Here is an 18,863-nt window from a genome sequence, read left to right as displayed (position 1 = left end):
TAGATACATCGGTATATATATATATATATATATATATATATAAAGGGGTTTAGTAATTAGTTTATTATGTATGAGTTATTGTATGTCTTTGATTTTTAAGAATAAAAAAATACATTTATTATTATTATTTAAACAAAACACAAACCATTTGAAAATGGAATTCTCCTTTAGAGAATGATCCAACAACAAAATGTTCACACTTATCTTTAGTTAGTCCACGTGAATTCTAATTCTGATGCACGATGACTATTTAACCTTTTTTAAATTACTTGGATTAATATATAAATATAATGTAAGATAGTATACTATATACAATAGATACAAGAGAAATACTAGATAAAAGAAATGAGAGTGTAGCATGCGTCAATTGGAGGGTCTTCAAGTTTGTCTCCTACAAGAAGAATCAACAAACTGGCACTAATGCTCAGATTCTATATAAACTAGTAATGCTCTTTCTTTTGTCTTTTTGTTTTCCTATGAAAAATAATTAAATGTTTGGACCAACCATTTTATTAATAATTGATTCTATATCCAAAACCTCCATCTATTGTCGTTTTTGGCGCTTTAAGATGTTGTCATGGCCACCTAAAATAGTATATCACGGAATTTGGAAATGATTCTCACATTTGTTAACCATGAAAACATTTAGAAATATTATTCTTATTATATAATCTATATAATAATAACTGAAAAAGTAATTGATATATGCGGAGTTAAGGAGTTAAGGTGTGTAAGGAGACTCCATCCCTCACATCTTTTATTTGTTCATAATTATTTCTTATTTTGCGCGGCAAATTACAAATTAAGAAATTACAACTATTAATATAAAGAGATTCTAGATAAGTATGGAGAAATTTCTAGTCAAATTATCAATTTTCAAAAATCAGAAATCTTTTTCAACTCCTATACTCCTCAGCATCTCTTCACACTTGGGTTTTTCAAAGACTATTGGCTCCACCAAATATTTGAAACTACCTTCTGTTGGCAAATGGAGAAAAATAGTATTTGACCTCATCAAAGATAGAATTTGAAACCACATCAATCATTTGACGAGTAAACAACTTTCAAAGGCGAGTAAAGAAATTCTTGTTAAATGTGTTGCTCAATCAATTCCAACTTATTGCATGATTGTCTACTTGCTTCCCTTCACTCTAGCTACAAGATGAATTACAGAAGATGATGACTTCTTTTTGGTGAGACTCTAACAACCAACAAAGAAAAGGAATTAAGTGGCTAAGTTTGGGACAAGATGACTATGAAGAAGGAACATGAAGGAATGAGCTTCAAGCAATTGCATGCTTTTAACCTTGTCATGCTAGGGAAACAAGCTTAGAGATGGATGACCAACCAAGATATTATAGTAGCTCAAGTTTTTGAAGTCAAATGTTTTCCAACGGTGAATATCTTGAAAGCTTAATGAGGGCACAATCCAGGTTTTATATGACACAATATCCATGCTTCAAGGATAGTGGTAAAAGAAAGCGTGTAATGGAGGATTGGCAATGGAAATTGCATTCATGCATGGACCCAACCTTGGCTCAAAAATCACAATGATCTCTGCATCTTATCCTTTGTATAAATTGATGTAAGATTTGAGTTTCTAACATTGGATCTGTAGGAACCCCTATAAGATTTGAGTTGTTAATTACATCGTTCTCTACAACTAATGTTGAATTTGCTTCTAAAACTAAAACACAAGGTCTCATATATGATCATCTTCACTCGTTGTGTTCATCCCCCCCTCTCTCTCAAAACCTTTCTTTGTCGAAATCCTAACACCACCACCAGCTTGCTACCACCTCACGCTGCCACCTCTGTCTCTCTCCGATGCCCTCTCTTGAAATCCTTTGTACAACATAAAACAAATTAAAAAAAATAATATAATTTTTGTCTCCCAATTTTTCTAAATCGTGATTTTAGTTATCTTATTTTTTAATTGAGATATTTTGTTTCCTACTTTTTAAAAATCCTTTGTCCCTCTATTTTATAATTGAGATGTTTTGTTTTCCATTTTAAAAAAAATATGCAACTTTAGTTTCCTTTTTCAATATTTTAGATTTGACTATGTACTTTTTTATTTTTTTAATAAATTAGTTTGTTAGCAATTAAATAATTTTTAAAAAAATATTTTTCATGTAGATAATAAATAGACATGTGTCAATCAACGTTTACCGAGTTCATAGATTAACATTTAAAATTGGAAACAAGACTAAAATTGCAAATTTCTTAAAAATGAGAGACGAAATATCTCAATTAAAAAAATAAGAAACTAAAATCATGGATTTTTTAAAAGTAGAGAATGAAATATCTCAATTAAAAAATAGGGAGACTAAATCACAAATTTGAAAAAATAGGAGAACGAAAAATGCATTTTATCCATCCTTTATAATTTATTTATTTATTTATACTCTCTTATCTACTCATCCAAATAAGCCAAAAAATTCTTCATTTTTGTTTCTTATTTTTATCCATTCTAATAAATATCTTTTACTCTCCTTTTATTTTATTTATATCATCTTATTTTTTCTTGTTATTCATTCCTCTTTGACTATTTTACTAATCGAAACAAAATTTAATGTAAATAAAAAAATTGAATAGAGATGAGTTGATATAATAAAAAAGATCAAATTTTTACTGTTTATTTGAGAAATAAATAAATGTTTTTACTTATAATCACAAAAATTTTCCCCTAAAGTGAGGGAAAATGTTTGTGGCATTTGATTTTTTTTTTTGTTTTACCTTTTGTAAAATTATAAAACATAAAAAAATTTATGTTAAATGAGTATAATAAAAAAGTTTAATTTAATTTTTTAAATAGCTTAAAAGACCTTTCTAAATTATTTATTTATTTCTACTTATAAAATCTAATCTCTAATATAAAATTATTAATTATAAAAAATATATACATATAAAAATGAAAAACCTTAATTTAAAATGCATAACACGTGTTTTCTAGGTTTATTTCGTATTTGGCTTGATTGATTATTTTAGTATACTTTTATTCTATATTAATAAATCTTGGCTTTGGATTGCATCACAAAGTCTTTAGTCGAAAAGAAGAAGAAAAGCCTAAAATTGTGTGTATGACTAACACCAAAAAGTTCTCTAATTTGATGTTGGTGTTCTATAAATATGTTGTCCCACCTTCGTCCATAACTCTGCAAGAAGAAATTATTAGATAGCCCTAAATTACTATTTATTTTTAATGGTGACTAAGTGATACATATTTAAGTTTTTTAATTGAAGAAAAAAAATTAATAACACTTGATTATGTGTCATGTAGAGAATAATTAGGATTTTGGATATTAATTTGATCATCATGTAGAGATTGGTAAGAATCATACACCAGATCATTCCATGACTTTTCTTCTCTTTTATTTTGTTCTTTTTTTACTAACCCAGGACTATCTTGTGCACAAATCGTTATTTATTAAATTTAAGATAGGACAAGAAATTTAGATGTACGAACCAATTTCACCAGTCTTCTTATTTGACTTGGAATTTGTTAATGTTGAGTACTATATATTTCAATGGATTTGTTGCATATTGTATATGATACAAAGTTTAATTAGATTCAAACTGTTAACGAAAAAATAAAATTAAAGGTTACATATTCAAACTTGAACGGTGAACGTTCAGCAAAAGCAACTTGAATAGTGAACCGAGATATCATTCTATATTTAGACATCAAATTCAACTCCCATGCAAATCAATAACTGTTTCATATTCCTTTGGCGATTTGGTAGTGGTCAACGACTGCACCTCACCGGCCCTCCCTTCAACATAGACTGCTATATATAAAACAAAAATATTGATAAATATTACTATCCTATGTGTTAGTAAGACATAGTAAGAGAAAGAATAAATATATATATATATAAAGAAAATAATGTAAAGTAATTTTATACTTTCAATTTTTTATTGATTGAAAATGAAAAAAAAACAGTACATTATTATTAAAGTCTAGTTATATAGTATGTGTGTACGAGAAATAATGAAAATAGAAAAAAATAAATAAATAAGAATAAATGCTAATTAAGGTATTTGAAAAAGTATAACAAAATTAGTTGAAAAGTTAGTTAAAAGCTAAAAAGTCAAATATTTAGAATAGTTAAAAAATTAACTTATTAAATTAAAAGTATTTAGTAAAATTAGTTGTTAAAGTAAGTGAAACGTATAAAATGATAAAAAATAATAAAATTATAATTTATTTAAAAATATAACAAAAAGAATGAATAATTATATCGAAGATAAAAATAAAAAAATATATAAAACATTAAAATTTAAAAGCTAGTGTTTTAATATATTCACAATTAAATATCCAAAAAATATTAAAAATTACTAAAAAAGACTTATTTATTGAACAATCAAATAAATTTTTTAACTAATAAAAAAATATAAATTAATTAAAATATTTTATCCAATATAACCTAATTGTTACTCACATAAATAAAACTACTAATTGAGGCAATCTTTTTAGACCAACACTAATTGTCTAATACACGCATCTGTCTCTTTATATTATGGACAAATTTTTTTCTCGTTTTTTTTTTTTGTGTTTTAGATAATAGAACTAGTTTTCTTCGGCTTGAGAAATGCTAGCACATGCATGCTGCTGACTGCAGCAGTTATTGTAGAACAAGAAGATTGTGCCTTGAATTGAATCTGGAAAAGTTCAGGTTTGCAGTTATCTATTCGGGACAGGTTTATATCAATTTAATCCAATTAATTTAAAATTAGCTTGATCATTCAATAAATCTAATCTAAAATTTAACTCCAACCAACAATAGGTCGAATTTCTGGTTGGACTGTTAGACTGGTCGATTCGAACTTGCAATGAAGCAACCATTAAGTATCTTAAAAGATTATTCTTTCTTTGATGAGACTTATCACATATATAATGTCCTTATTCGTCTATTAGGACTTTAGGAGTGGTGGCTCTTTTCCATATATTTTACAATTAGTCCACAACTGTTATTTTCTTTTTGACAAAAATCCACGACTGTTTTATACTATTGTTTTAAAATATATTTATCTGCCTTGTTATTCAACTTTTATCAACTGACAAATAATCTAATATAATTTTGGTATAGACAATTAGTTTCTTTTTTATTAACAATAATCATACTCACTCGATTCAGGATTTAGTTATGCTTAAGATTTCTTATTCCTCCTTAAAAGTATAATATGCGGGGATCAAACCTCCAAAAATTCAAATCCTCCCACACAACTCAGCATATGTTGTCAAATAAGCTACACCTATTAGTTGTAAATAATTAGTTTCAATTATATGCAAAAACACCATCGTGATGTTAACTTTAAACATCAGCATTCTATTAGATGAAATATGTCTCACCCGTGGACTCAGTATCATTAATTTACCGGTGAATTTCGAGGTAGAGAGAATTTTTGTGTATATATATAAAATAGGAGTATATGTTAACCTTTATATATTACAGAAAAAGGATTCTATATCAGTAAAAATTCCTGCAATTAAACACTTAAATATTTAACATATTACTATAAAATAATAACACGTGTTCCATATGATATTCATTAAAAAGAAAATTTGACGACAATGTTAGATATGTATAATTTATATACAACAGAGAAAAACTGCATCTAATTAAATAAATATAATATAAAAGTAAAAAAATAAAAACATGACGTTTTATTTAATTAGACATCCTATTTTAAATTATATATGCATATGGTTGGATTAATTTTTATATTTTCTAAAATGAATAATATTTTCTTCAATGAAGATTTCAGTATTACTAGAAATTTTCCATCCATTTGTTAAGTAGCACTTATTCTTGCAAAATGCTGCAACAATTATTTCATAGTTAGTCATAATTTTTTTTATAGAAGATAATGCTCTTTACCTATCAAATAATAACCAAAGTTATATTTAATTATAGGTTACATTGATAAAGCTCTAACTTGGTATGTTGCCAACAATTTGCATATATAAAATAATCAAAACCTCGATTATCAATTTGATAACATTGGTTTCTTCTTTATTATTTACAGACATTTGACTTTGACTTGTGGAATTGCTTGGTCACTTTTAATTTTTAAATAAATGAGGAGGCTTTGGACATTTTACTTTAGACCAGTAAAGAATTTCACCAAAGGATGGTTTGAGTGCCTATAAAACGACTGAATATTAATTTTGGTCCTTATAGAATGTTTCTAATAAAGTTTTCTTTAATTTTCATCCTTAAAGAATATGATTCCAATTGCTTATATGTTTAACAAAATGTCAAGTGATGATTCCAATTCCCAAGTTACATTCTCTGATGTCTATAAAACTGTCAATATATGATTTCTCTCTTTTTTTGAAAAAAAAAATTCTAAAGTAAATCTTATTTATTTATTTTAAATAGACAAATAACAATTTTCAACAAGAAAGAAAAACAAATATTTCTTTTCAAGCAAAGACGAAAACCAAAATTCACCCAGAGAGATCAAATTTAGCGATTTCAAATCTAAAAAGAATGAAAACCAAAGATTTTTTTTTTATAAGGACCAAAATCAAAACTAGCTTATTTTATAATTATATATACAGATTCAAAAAGTAGAGCAGAAATATTAATTTTAGGCTTTAAGACATTTTAATTCCTTTAAAATGAACAAATTTTGATTTTGGCCCATATAACTAGTTTTAATTCCTCAAAAATTATTAAACATTATTTTTTGGTTCTTATTATCATGCATCACTCATTAAATGTGTTTAAAGAAAGGTCAAGTGACCACTCTCTAGATGACACGCTAATGTTTGTGATATTATGTCACACTTTAGATTTCTAAAATGAATGTTGTTTATTTATCTTCATATGAATGTTAGGGACCAAAAATAGAGGTTTCAAATTTTAAAGGATGAAAACCAGAGAAATTTTTTATAAGTACCAAATTAAAATTCATTCATTTTAAGACTTTCAAGCAATAATTTTAATGTTAAGAGGATAGAAAACATTTTTTTTTGTTTTTTCAAAAACCAAAATTAAAATTCGCTCATTTTATATGTACTAAAAACATGTTTAAGCCCTAATTTAAAAAAGAATGAAAAAAAAGGACAAAGTTGCAATAGCATGACAAGAGGAGGCTTATTAGCTTAAATGAGACCTTACAAATACAGAATCATGGATTCTTTGGTTGGAGCATGTACAAGAAAATTCCACCAGCAACTGAAACATTGAGTGACTCATATTCTCCAGTCATTGCAATGCTCACAAGCTCACATGTCTGCAGGGATTTTTCTGAAAGGCCACTTCCTTCACTGCCTAAAACCAAGCACAATGGTGTATCTGATAAGGAATCACAGAAGCTTGGAGAGAGTGAACTCACTGGCTTGACCAACCCTTCATGCTCTGGATGACCAGCCAGAAACCTCATTTGGAATTCTTTTTTGAGCGACTCCAGGTGATTCCAACTGCCAGAAACAACAGGGAGCTGAAACGAGGCACCCCGGCTAGCCCGAAGAGCTTTCTCATTGAATGGATCACAGCAGCCGGGGAGAAGGAAAACTCCATCCTGTCACACATGCAACAGTTTTAATTTTGTATGAAAATTTTAAAAGAATTTTGATTTCTAATATTTGAAGATGAGATATTATAATTTTCTAAAAGATTAATGAGGATATACAATGTGTTAGAATATTTAAAAAAATTAAGGTGAATAGCTTGTGACCAAGATAATCCCTAACACAGCAGCTTGAAAATAGCCTCAAGTCCTCCCAAGTTAAACTCAATCAACTTGGTGCTTCCAACTCTTCCAATGCTTTGTTTTCTGTGTTATTTTTAGCCTCGAAACAGAGCATCATTGCCTCTGCAAGTGGGCTGAGAGTCTGATCTATTTGGTCTTGAAATTGATCATCTTTTCTTATTTAGATTCCAATGTTGCCATTGCCATTAGACTCAACATTTTGGGATCACCATCCTCCATTTGTTGTCATTCCCTCATGAGTCATGCTTCTGCCTTGGGGTCACAGGACAGCAATCCTCATCTTTCATTGGAATTGTTTCAACTACTCATTGAGTAAACTGGCAGAGTGGGGGGAAGCTTAGTTATGATTCATGAGCTTTAGAACACTTCCACTATCGATGACCCATCTCCCTCCCTGGAAAAACCCAAGTCTTGTCTATCACTTATGATTGTTGATTGTTTGATCGTTGAACCCCTAACCTCTTCGGCTGCCACTTGTTCCTTCCATAAATGCTCTTTTATGGAGCCACCCACAATGGTCGTTTTTCCTATAGGTCTGATCAATCACTTACCTTTGTTTCTCTAGATCAATTCCTACCCCATCATTCAAGATTACATCTTCTCTTGGATTTTCTGGCACTGAAGAACCTTCTTTTCATTCTTTGTATTCTTGTATCCAAGTACCTTTGTTTCCTCTTCTGTTTTCATGCTCCCTTGATACCAGTTCCTTTTTTTGAACCCAAACTATGCAGGCCTGGGTCATATTCAGGCTGGAAATGCTTGAGTAAAGCCCTTTGAAAACTTTCCCATGAGAGCTTAGGTTTCCTAACCTCCTATTGTTAGTACCATTGGTAAGCATCATCTCCTTGAAAGAATGGGATTGCTAAATATTTCTTGAGTTCTCTCCTAAAACATGCAATCTCTTTCTTATTTATAGAAAACATGCCTTATTTTTCTAATTCTCTCAACTCTGAACTAACTAACCAACTAATTATTCCACTATGGGTTATCTAACAGTCTTTTATTATTGAGCTCCTTGTTTTATCTTGCCACAGCAACGAATGACTAGCATCAAAGCTCGTTGGTGTTATATGTAATGTCCCTGTAGAACTCCTTAGTTCCTTTTCGAAAGGCATTTCCTAATTATAGCCTATTCTGGTATTTAAATTCAGAATACGGGGATCCCAAAAAAAGATGTTTTCTTCTAAGAATTTAGAAAGAATATAATATTTATATATATATATATATATATGCATGATGAAGGGACAACTGAAGTTGGACTCCATCACTAAGTTTTCCTAACGTACACAACATCTCTCTCTCTCTCTCGGGTTCCTTTTTAAATCCTTTCTCCTTCGCAACTGTGAATGCCACAAAATCACTTAATTTACAGCACCACAGCAGCTGAGACATGAAAAATATGACGCAATCTAAAAATTGGTAGCATCCTAGGGTGGTGACTCAATGCTCTCTCTTGTGATAGAGGTGCCATAGTGCACGATTAACTATGTACCACATCAGTATACCCAAGGGGATATTATTCAGTCTCTTTTATCTCTCTTTTCCTCTTCCTCTACCCGAATCCTTATAATTTGAACATAGTTCTCAAGCCAAATGGTAATACAAGACAAATTTATTTGATGATTACATTATAAAACATAAATTATTAGGAAACAGGAGGAAGTTCTCATTGAGGAGAAAATGAAGTTGTAAATTTATTCCATGTGACTGTTAATGCCAACAGATGACAACATCACCAATTTAACAGAATGATGAATGAGAGTAACCTTCTACAGGTTTGAAATGTATAACTACAAAGAAAATGCAGTTCATCAACATTCAACAACCAATTAAAACCAGTCAATAGAGGAAGAAAAGGAGGGAGAGACCTTCATGGCAGTAGATACGGAGGAGGCGGCGTCGGAGGGAGCGTTGATGGCCGAGGAAGATAAGTGCAGAAGACCAAGTGACGTCGCGCCATCAAAAACCCAAAAGGGAGTCTCATCCCAGACGGTGATGATGGGTGCGGCGGAGGACAGGGACGGTGGCGACGAGAGGTCAGGAGGATCGGCGGTGGTCTTGGGGGATGAGTCTCGAAACGGCACGGCGACTGGGACGACGAATGGCAATGACCCAAAGGACAAAGCTATTGTCCGATGGGTCGTGAAACAAGCGAACCAAGCTCTGACAGGCGTTAAATGCCTCCAGACCAATGACAGGGAGCATTCAGAGATGCAGGAAGAAGGGAAGACAGAATTAGGGGAAGAAGAAGACCTTGGGGGGGATGTCAGCTCTGACGACATGGGCAACTTGCATGAAAATGGTATGAAGGAGCAGACAAGAAACGTTGGTGGAATGGCGTACGAGGAAGAAAAAGCAGATTTTGAACTCTCCTCACCAAAGACATGTGAAAAGGAGAAGTTGGGCCTGCTGGGTTCGGGCCAGACTATTAACACCCCCCCTAATATATGCTCCACCCCCAATAAAGGCCCAGTTTTAAAAGCAACACCTCTTTTAACCCCATTGCTTATGTATTCCCGTAAAAGAAAGTTGAAGAGAGCTGAAGCCCATATAGGTGAGGCTGACTCGAACCAAACTGCTCTAAGCCCAGAGCATGTTCAGAGTGGACCGTACCAGCAGGATAATGAAGGACATGGATCAGCTAACCCCCATATACAATCAGAAGTTTCTTTAGCTCAAAATAGGCAGCAAAACCAGATTCGGGAGCAAAATTTGGACCTTCCAGAAGAAAGCTTATGGAGAATGATTAAAGAATTGGGATTGACAACAGATGCTTCTCAAAGAGATTATATGAAACAATTGAAAGAAATGGAAGAGAGAGACGGAAAAGAGGCAGCTAGCTTGGGTGGAAGGGGAAAGTCTCTATGAATATCATTTCGTATAATGTAAGGGGGCTGGGGAGGGGGGTTAAATGGCAAGCAATCAGAAGAATGGTAAAGGAGCATCATATTGACCTTTTATGTCTTCAAGAAACAAAAAAGGAAAGTATTAATAAGAGTATGTGCAGGGCTCTTTGGGGAGATGTTGATTTCTGCTGGGAGGAGGTACCATCAGTAAATTCAGCTGGTGGTATCCTTTGTATTTGGAATCAAAACTCTCTTAAGGTGGAGAGTAAATCTGTTGGAACAGGCTTCATTCTTTTGACAGGAAAGTGGGGCAAAGAATCCATAGCAGTGCATGTTGTGAATATCTACTCCCCTTGTAACCTGCAAGACAAGAAGGTGTTATGGGATAAAGTTTCTCAGCTGAAAAACCAGAATCCAAATGGATATTGGTGTATTATAGGGGACTTTAACAACATCAGGACAAATGGAGAAAGAGTGGGGTCTTCGCAGAGGGGGCTGGTGGATGGAAGCATAAGGGATTTTAATAGCTGGATTGAGGAGCTGGAATTAGAAGAAGCGCCATGGGTGGGAAAGAGATTTACTTGGTTCAGACCTAATGGGTCAGCGAAAAGCAAGTTGGATAGAGCCTTTGTTTCCCCAGAATGGCTCTCCAAATGGCCTGGATCAATCCAAACACCGCTAGCCAGAAATTTCTCGGATCATTGTCCCATTCTATTTAGATCCAAAACCAATGATTAGGGTCCAAAACCGTTCAGATTATTGGACTGTTGGTTATCTGAAGTATCCTTTAAGAAGATGGTGCCCGAATTCTGGTCATCCAACAATCAAAGTGGATGGGGGGGTTATGTTCTGAAAAACAAACTCAAAGCTCTCAAATAGAAGATAAAGGAGTGGAATAAAGATCATTTTGGAGACACTTTCAGCCGCTTCAAGAGGTTAGAGGAAGAATTAAACAAAATAGAAGAGGACTCAGCAGATAGACCATTGGATGATAATGAGCGGACACTTAAAAAGAATTTGCAGCAGCAGGTTTGGGAGGCAGCCCAAACTCATGAGTCGCTGTTACGGCAGAAGGCAAGATCCAGATGGATTAAGGAGGGTGACTGTAATTCGCGGTATTTTCATTTGTTGATAAACTCCAGGAGGCGATCCAATAGTTTAAATGGATTGCTGGTTGATGGGGTTTGGAAGGAGGAACCGGCTGAAGTCAAAGAGGAGGTTAGAAGATTTTTTTCTCGGAGGTTTCAGGAAACAAATTTTCATAGACCAACTCTGAACGGGATCAGTTTCAGAACCATTGATTCACAGCAGAATGCCATGCTACTGGAGCGCTTTCAGGAAGAGGAGATAAGAAGGGCTGTGTGGAGCTGTGGTAGTGACAAAAGTCCAGGGCCAGATGGGTTCAATTTCAAATTCATTAAGCAGTTTTGGGAAGTCATCAAACCAGATTTTCTTCGATTCTTTGATGAATTTTATGTTAATGGAGTCTTTCCGAGGGGTTTGAACGCACCATTCATAGCTTTAATCCCGAAGGTGCCGGACCCTCAAGGCTTGAATGAATATAGACCTATTTCTCTCATTGGTTGCACATACAAGATCCTTGCTAAGGTGTTGGCTAACAGATTGAAGAGAACGTTACCCCTCATAATTAGTGAGTGCCAATCAGCTTTCATTCAAGGTAGACACATGCTTCATAGTGTGGTGATTGCTAACGAGGTAGTTGAAGAAGCCAAAAGAAGCCAAAAGAAGCCAAAAACCTTGCATGGTTTTCAAAGTGGACTATGAGAAGGCGTATGACTCAGTGTCTTGGGATTTTCTGATTTACATGATGAGGAGAATGGGTTTTGATCCGAAGTGGATTCGGTGGATTCAGGGATGTCTTAAATCAGCTTCCATCTCAGTCCTGATCAACGGAAGCCCTACGAAGGAGTTCTATCCTCAGAAAGGCCTTAGACAGGGTGACCCGTTATCACCCTTTTTGTTCAACATTGTTGCCGAAGGTTTGAGTTGCCTAATGACCAAAGCAATTGAGGGAGGATTGTACAAGGGTTTCTTAGTGGGCACAAAGAAGGTGGAGGTTAGTCTTCTTCAGTATGCAGATGACACGATATTTTTGGGAGAAGCAACCTTAGCGAATGTAAGAACTATCAAAGCAATTCTCAGAGCTTTCGAGATGGCATCGGGGTTAAAGATAAATTTCGCCAAGAGTAGTTGTGGGGCCTTTGGGGTGTCTGAGCAGTGGACTTATGATGCATCCAGTTATCTCAATTGTGGGTTGATGTCTTTTCCTTTCTCATACCTTGGAATACCTATTGGTGCTAATCCTAGAAGATGTCAGACTTGGGAACCCTTAATCTCGAAGTGTGAGAGAAAATTAGCGAGATGGAGACACACTTGTCTTTCGGGGGGAGAGTGATTCTCATAAATTCCGTGCTAACATCTATTCCAATTTACTTTTTATCTTTTTTCAGGGTCCCGAGGAAGGTGGTTAGTAAGCTAACCAGGTTACAAAGGAATTTCTTGTGGGGTGGTGCAGCGGATCAAAATAAAATTCCGTGGATCAAGTGGGAAAAGGTTTGTAAGCCTAAGGAGCTAGGTGGGTTGGGAGTCAAGGATATTGTATCGTTCAATGCATCTCTATTAGGAAAGTGGAAATGGGAGATGTTTCAGAATCAGGAGGAGACTTGGTCTAGAGTCCTTGAATCGAAGTACGGAGGTTGGAGGAGTCTTGATGGAGCTTCGAGGGACAACACTGAATCATTATGGTGGAGGGATCTAAAGATAGTCAATCAAAGTCTAAATCAAGATCACCAGCTGAACAGGTTGATTCTATGGAGGGTCGGAAGTGGGGATAAGTTTAAGTTTTGGGAGGATAGGTGGATAGGAGGAGATAAAAGCTTGGCTGAGATATATCCTAGATTGTACACCGTATCAGATCAACAACATCAATTCATTCATCAAATAGGTGCTGTGAAAGAAGGGGGGTGGGAGTGGAATTTTAAGTGGAGGAGACTTTTGTTTGATAGCGAGATAGGTATGGCGGATGCTTTCCTCCAGCAGCTGGAAGGGATCATAATCAGACCGGAAGTAAATGATCATTGGAAGTGGGCGGCGGAGCCTAGTGGCTGTTATTCAACTAAGAGCGCTTACAAGGCAATTCATCATGTCACAGTGGAAGATGGTCAGGATGGAAAGTTCAAGGAGTTGTGGAAGCTTAGGGTCCCTCTGAAAGTGGCTATCTTCGCGTGGAGGTTGATTCAAGACAAATTGCCAACTAAAGATAATCTGAAAAAGAAGCGGGTTGAGTTACAAGAGCAATTGTGTCCTTTCTGCAGATTAGGGGAAGAGACTGCAGGCCACTTATTCTTCCACTGCAGTAAAATTAATCCTTTATGGTGGGAGTCGCAGTCATGGGTAAATATGATGGGCGTTTTCCCTTATAATCCAGATCAGCATTTTATGCAGCATATTTGTGTAGTTCCTGCAGGGATGCAAGGAAAAAGAAGGCAGTGGTGGTGGTTTGCTCTCACTTACTCGATTTGGAAGCAGAGGAACAGTATTATTTTCTCCAATGCGGTCTTTGATGGCCAGAAATTAATGGATGATGCAGTGTTCATGTTATGGTCATGGCTCAGATGTTTTGAAGAAAATTTCTCTTTACATTTCAATCAATGGTCCTCAAATCTCAAAGATGTTTTTCTTAGGACAGCCATTTGAGAATAGTTGAAGGCCCTGGTCTTTCTCAGTAGTTTGGGCTATTCTAGCTGCTGTATCTTGTTTGTCCCGATCTATCTGTACATTGGGTTTCCTATTGTATTTTCTAGTACCTCTGGTACTCATCTTTAATATAATATGTTATTTTTGCTGAGCAAAAAAAATTAAAACCAGTCAATACTCAACAAATGACAAGATATGTTCCCATTCTCTGAAACTAGTTAAACTTAAATATTAGGAATCATATACCAGATATATAAAACAGGGTTAGAAAACCATGAACAGAGGAACAATATAATGATAAGAAAACAATGTTCACTGACACCATGCCCAGGGGAGGAAGATAATTGCTTACCCATCTGAAGGCCACGGCTGATCTGAGCAATGTACCAAGATTACCAGGATCCTGCAGAGAACAATTCTAAAATATCACATATGGCACATGACGTTTTTGAAACCAGCAAGATTGTTATGAAATTTTCTCTTTGCAACATTGACGTAGAAGTACATATGATTAACAAATTAGTTGAGCACTTTTTGTCACTGAAGTCCATGAATATTCTGCATCATCACTCATCAACAAATGTCTCCTATATCCTATATGAAGGATGAGGGGGAGGGCAGAGATGATTCTTAGTGTCTTTTGAGGAATGAGAACTTAAAATTTTTTTTTGGTCATTAGAACATAGACTATATAGATCACTCTTTGATATTTTGCTCCGTGTGTGATCATTGATCAATATTAGAATTATATATTATTCACTTAATTATCATTAGAGAGCAATTAAGGATTTGTTCATTATTACTTAGATTGGATTGATTCTATGTAATTAATGTAGATCCTATTTGCTCATTATAAATAAAGGTTGTGTGGTCATACACAACACACAACATAACACAGTAAAACACTGTCTTATATGGTATTAGAGCTAGGTTCTTCTTGAGAGAGGAATAAAAAAAACCCCGTGCTCCATCGGGGACAGCTAGGTTCTTCTTGAGAGAGGAATAACAAAAACCCATGCTCAACTGGGGACCTACGGTCCCCGGTGGACCTTTCTGCTTTCCAGCGACCCATTTCAGCATTTCGGTGAGCCCTTTTGCTCATTAATGAACCTTTTCGGCCAGAGACCCCACCATTCAACTCATCGGGATTTGTCTAGTTCTGGCCACTGCCTCCTCAGCCGGTGTTTCACATGCACCCATGCACATGATCTTTGCCGTGCCAAACACCACCAGTCCACACCTCAAACCAGCATATCCGGCCACATTTCCAGCCTTTGATTCTGGTGACAAGCTCCCATCACTGAGACGGACAAAGCCTAGCCCCTTTGAGTCGTTCCAGGACTATTTCGTTTGTCGGGCCTTATTTTTTGCACTTGATCAGTTTTTCCTTTGTTTTACTTTTTCACGTGGCCCCTCTTTGCGGTAAACAGTACCGCATGGCTGCTCTGCCCTTGTTTGGCAGACTTCCCAATGCCTTTTCATCAGCACTTACCTTCAAGCATTGTCATCACATTGCCAAAGACCGTCACGACATCAACACGCACAGCCAACTCAAAACACTGCTGCACGTGACCCCATGCAGAGCCTTGGGGCATGAATTTCATGCACATGACGTGTGACACATCTCCGGCCAGCATCACACTGGTCTTCTCTCCCTCTGCCTCAAGACATCCCTGGTGGACCTCTATGCTGGCCTTTGTTGGCTGTTGCTGAGCCATATTTATCTAGTGCAACCACACGACTCGAATCGCCTTTAATTTCTATCAGGATGACCACATTTGTAACAAACTCGGTTCATATGACATATATGCTCGAGCTTGAGGGGGAGTGTTAGAAGTATATATTATTCTCTTAATTATCATTAGAGAGCTATTCGGGATTTGTTCATTATTACTTAGATTAGATTGATTCTATGTAATTAATCTAGATCCTATTTGCTCATTATAAATAAAGGATTAGTGGGTCATCCAAGACACACAACATTATACACAATAAATAATTCTTATAATCAAGATTGGACAACCTAGTGTTTTTCAGCAATTAATTTTTTTAATGAAAACTCAGTAATTAAATTTAATCATGTGGGATTTCCAATAAGAAGTGTGTAGGGCCCTACTTTAATCAGCAGTTCACAAAATTGACCAAACAAAGGAAAAACCAGGATTGTGGCACCACCCACGAGAGAAATGCACTTTGGTAATATCAGGCAAAAATTCAGATTTCAGATCTAAATGGTAAAATGAAGAAGTAACATTGTGTGTCACCTGAATCCCATCAAGGACTAAAATTCGATGAACAGATGGAAACCACTTTAGGCAGTTCTTCTGATGATCATCAACACTGAAAAAACTGGCAGGAATTTTCATAAGGGCAATGGCATCAAGAGATTCAGTTGTTTGCAGCCCTGAAAGCTTTCTCATCACTACGGAGCTCACGCGCACAACAGAAGCAGTGGATTTATCCAACCCATCAGGAATATCAGCTTTATCAGGAAGAATTAAACAATCCATTAAAACACTTCCATCTTGTATTGACTCTCGAAACCTGCAGATTTCTCTGCAAGTAACAAATTTATGTCATCTATCCATGTAATCTTATTCCATAATTTTAGCCATACCATTTGTTCTTTAAAAGTGGAGAAATAAAAAAAAACATATAAAATAAGTTAAATCAGATGAATTACGCCATATGCTGCTAAAAATTGTAATTTTGTACACATATAGGGGATCATAAATGGAGATAAGAACACAAACAATTAAAATAGGTTCAGGCAAAACTTAATTTTCTGTACATTGTTCAATCAAGTTACTTTGAGGATTTGAGCTACACTCCTTCCTTTCCTCCTTCCTATTTCCAATTTTCCTTCTTTATTATTCCCCTTTAAACAAACAGAGTAATGCTTCCTTTCCAGTAAACTTCATATTAATTAGGTTAAATTAGTTTTTTTTTTCCTTTAATTTATTATTTAGGTTCCATTTAGTCCTCTAATTTTTTGTTGTTCAATTTGGTTCACTGATTTTTAAAACTGATTAAATTTGGTCTTTCGGTGAATTGCAAGAAATCACACTTTGTGGCAGTCCAAAATCCCACTAAGTTGTTTTAAACCGCCATAAAAATGCACATTTCCAAAACCCACCATTTTTTTTCTCAAAAGATTGGAATTTGGACGGTCATGTAACTTAAAAACACAACATTTACATAACCAACAAACATTATTTGAAAAGAAAAAAAAATCATAAAAGGGTCACTGTCAAAGTACCTCAACCCTTAAAAAAAAAAGGAGGATTGAAAGAAAAACAGAGGGGAAGACATGAGACCTTATAGGGGTAGCACCCACAACAATAGCAGAAGCATGAGAGCGACGATAAGAAGAGGAATTGCGAAGTTTGAGGCAGTGCTTCACAAATGGGTTCGAAACACTGGTTATCGGCTTCGGTTTTTCTTCGTGAGAGGTTCGTTGTTGTTGTTGTTGTTGTGGCGGTGGCGTTACTGAAAGACTTGGCTTAAAGCACCATATTTTATGTGTCTGAGGATAAAAGATGGAAGAACATTGCATTTCGGTTTCTCCCTTTTTCCGCTGTTGCCGATGGTATTAAGTATTATGCTGTATGACTAGAGCTTCGAAAATTTTGGGGTGAAAGTAAAAGGATTTTTTTAGGAGAGCCCACCCAAAAGTAACATTAGTCACATGGCTTAAAATATATTATTTTATTATTTAACATTTAAAAAAGAAAATTAAAAATAGAGAAAAAAAATTGAAATTAAAAACAAAAATGGGTTCATTGAGGTTACAAAGCGTTCCACTTCCTCTATCGATTTCCTGCGTCGACTTCAACGTTCCACTTCAAGCATTGTGAACAATTGAAGAACTCTGTTTGCACTTTGCAGGTTTGATTTCTCTCCCATTTTTGTTTGTCTTCTTTCCTCTTTTTCTTTGTTTTGTTGTTGAGTTTATTATTGGTTTCTTTCATTCTCCTCGATTAAGCTAATCTCTGGGTATCTCTACAACGGTCTCAGCAAATGCCTTTTCTTGTTTTCCTTCGTTCTATTTATACTTATATTCATCTAAGCATATGATTATCTTAATGTGTTAAATCAACAACAGGAGTAATGAGACCAGATTGAAGTTGGATGTTACGGAGAAAGGATCGCCTTGGTCTTGTAAGTGAAGAATACAAAAATGGAGTTGATGGTTTCATTCGAGTTGCTAAAAGGAGACCTGGAAGTTGCAGATGAATTAATGCACATTCCTTGTCCATGTGCAAAATGTAGGAATCGTTATAGGGATGAAACATTTTGGGTGAAAAAACATTTATATGACCATAGATTTGTGGATGAAAGATGAGGGGATAGTGTATCAGCATCTGTTATCCCAGACCGCGTTGAGGAAACAGAAATCCTTATGTAGACATGGTTATGAATGTTGTTTGTGATAGATTAAATCCAGAAGTGGGGAGATACAGAGGAGGATCCAAATTCGAATACTTCAAAGTTTTATAACTTATTACAACAAAGAAAAGGAAAGCAAAAGAAAGCAAGAAATTAGGTGATGTTTGATTTTATTAAATCATC

General features: G+C 34.9%; 1 protein-coding gene across 3 annotated transcripts; it reads right to left on the bottom strand.

Annotated features, from left to right (window-relative positions):
• Positions 1-7,084: 7,084 nt before the first annotated feature.
• Positions 7,085-17,964, bottom strand: LOC114423045 (uncharacterized tRNA/rRNA methyltransferase slr1673). Of its 3 annotated transcripts, XM_028389652.1 has the most exons (4): positions 17,609-17,964; positions 16,556-16,847; positions 14,644-14,694; positions 7,085-7,536 (listed from the first exon to the last, which is right to left on the bottom strand). In XM_028389652.1, the coding sequence occupies exons 1-4, from the start codon at positions 17,845-17,847 to the stop codon at positions 7,144-7,146; spliced, it is 975 nt and encodes a 324-aa protein (XP_028245453.1). In that variant the 5' UTR covers positions 17,848-17,964; the 3' UTR covers positions 7,085-7,143. The 3 variants fall into 3 exon arrangements, with proteins under 3 accessions (XP_028245453.1, XP_028245454.1, XP_028245455.1); XM_028389653.1 differs by lacking the exon at positions 14,644-14,694; XM_028389654.1 differs by lacking the exons at positions 14,644-14,694; positions 16,556-16,847; positions 17,609-17,964 and adding an exon at positions 9,597-14,619.
• Positions 17,965-18,863: the final 899 nt, after the last annotated feature.

Source organism: Glycine soja, chromosome 8 (genome assembly GCF_004193775.1).
Source record: "Glycine soja cultivar W05 chromosome 8, ASM419377v2, whole genome shotgun sequence".
Taxonomy (NCBI): Eukaryota; Viridiplantae; Streptophyta; class Magnoliopsida; order Fabales; family Fabaceae; genus Glycine; species Glycine soja.
This window is presented reverse-complemented; position numbering and strand designations above follow the sequence as displayed.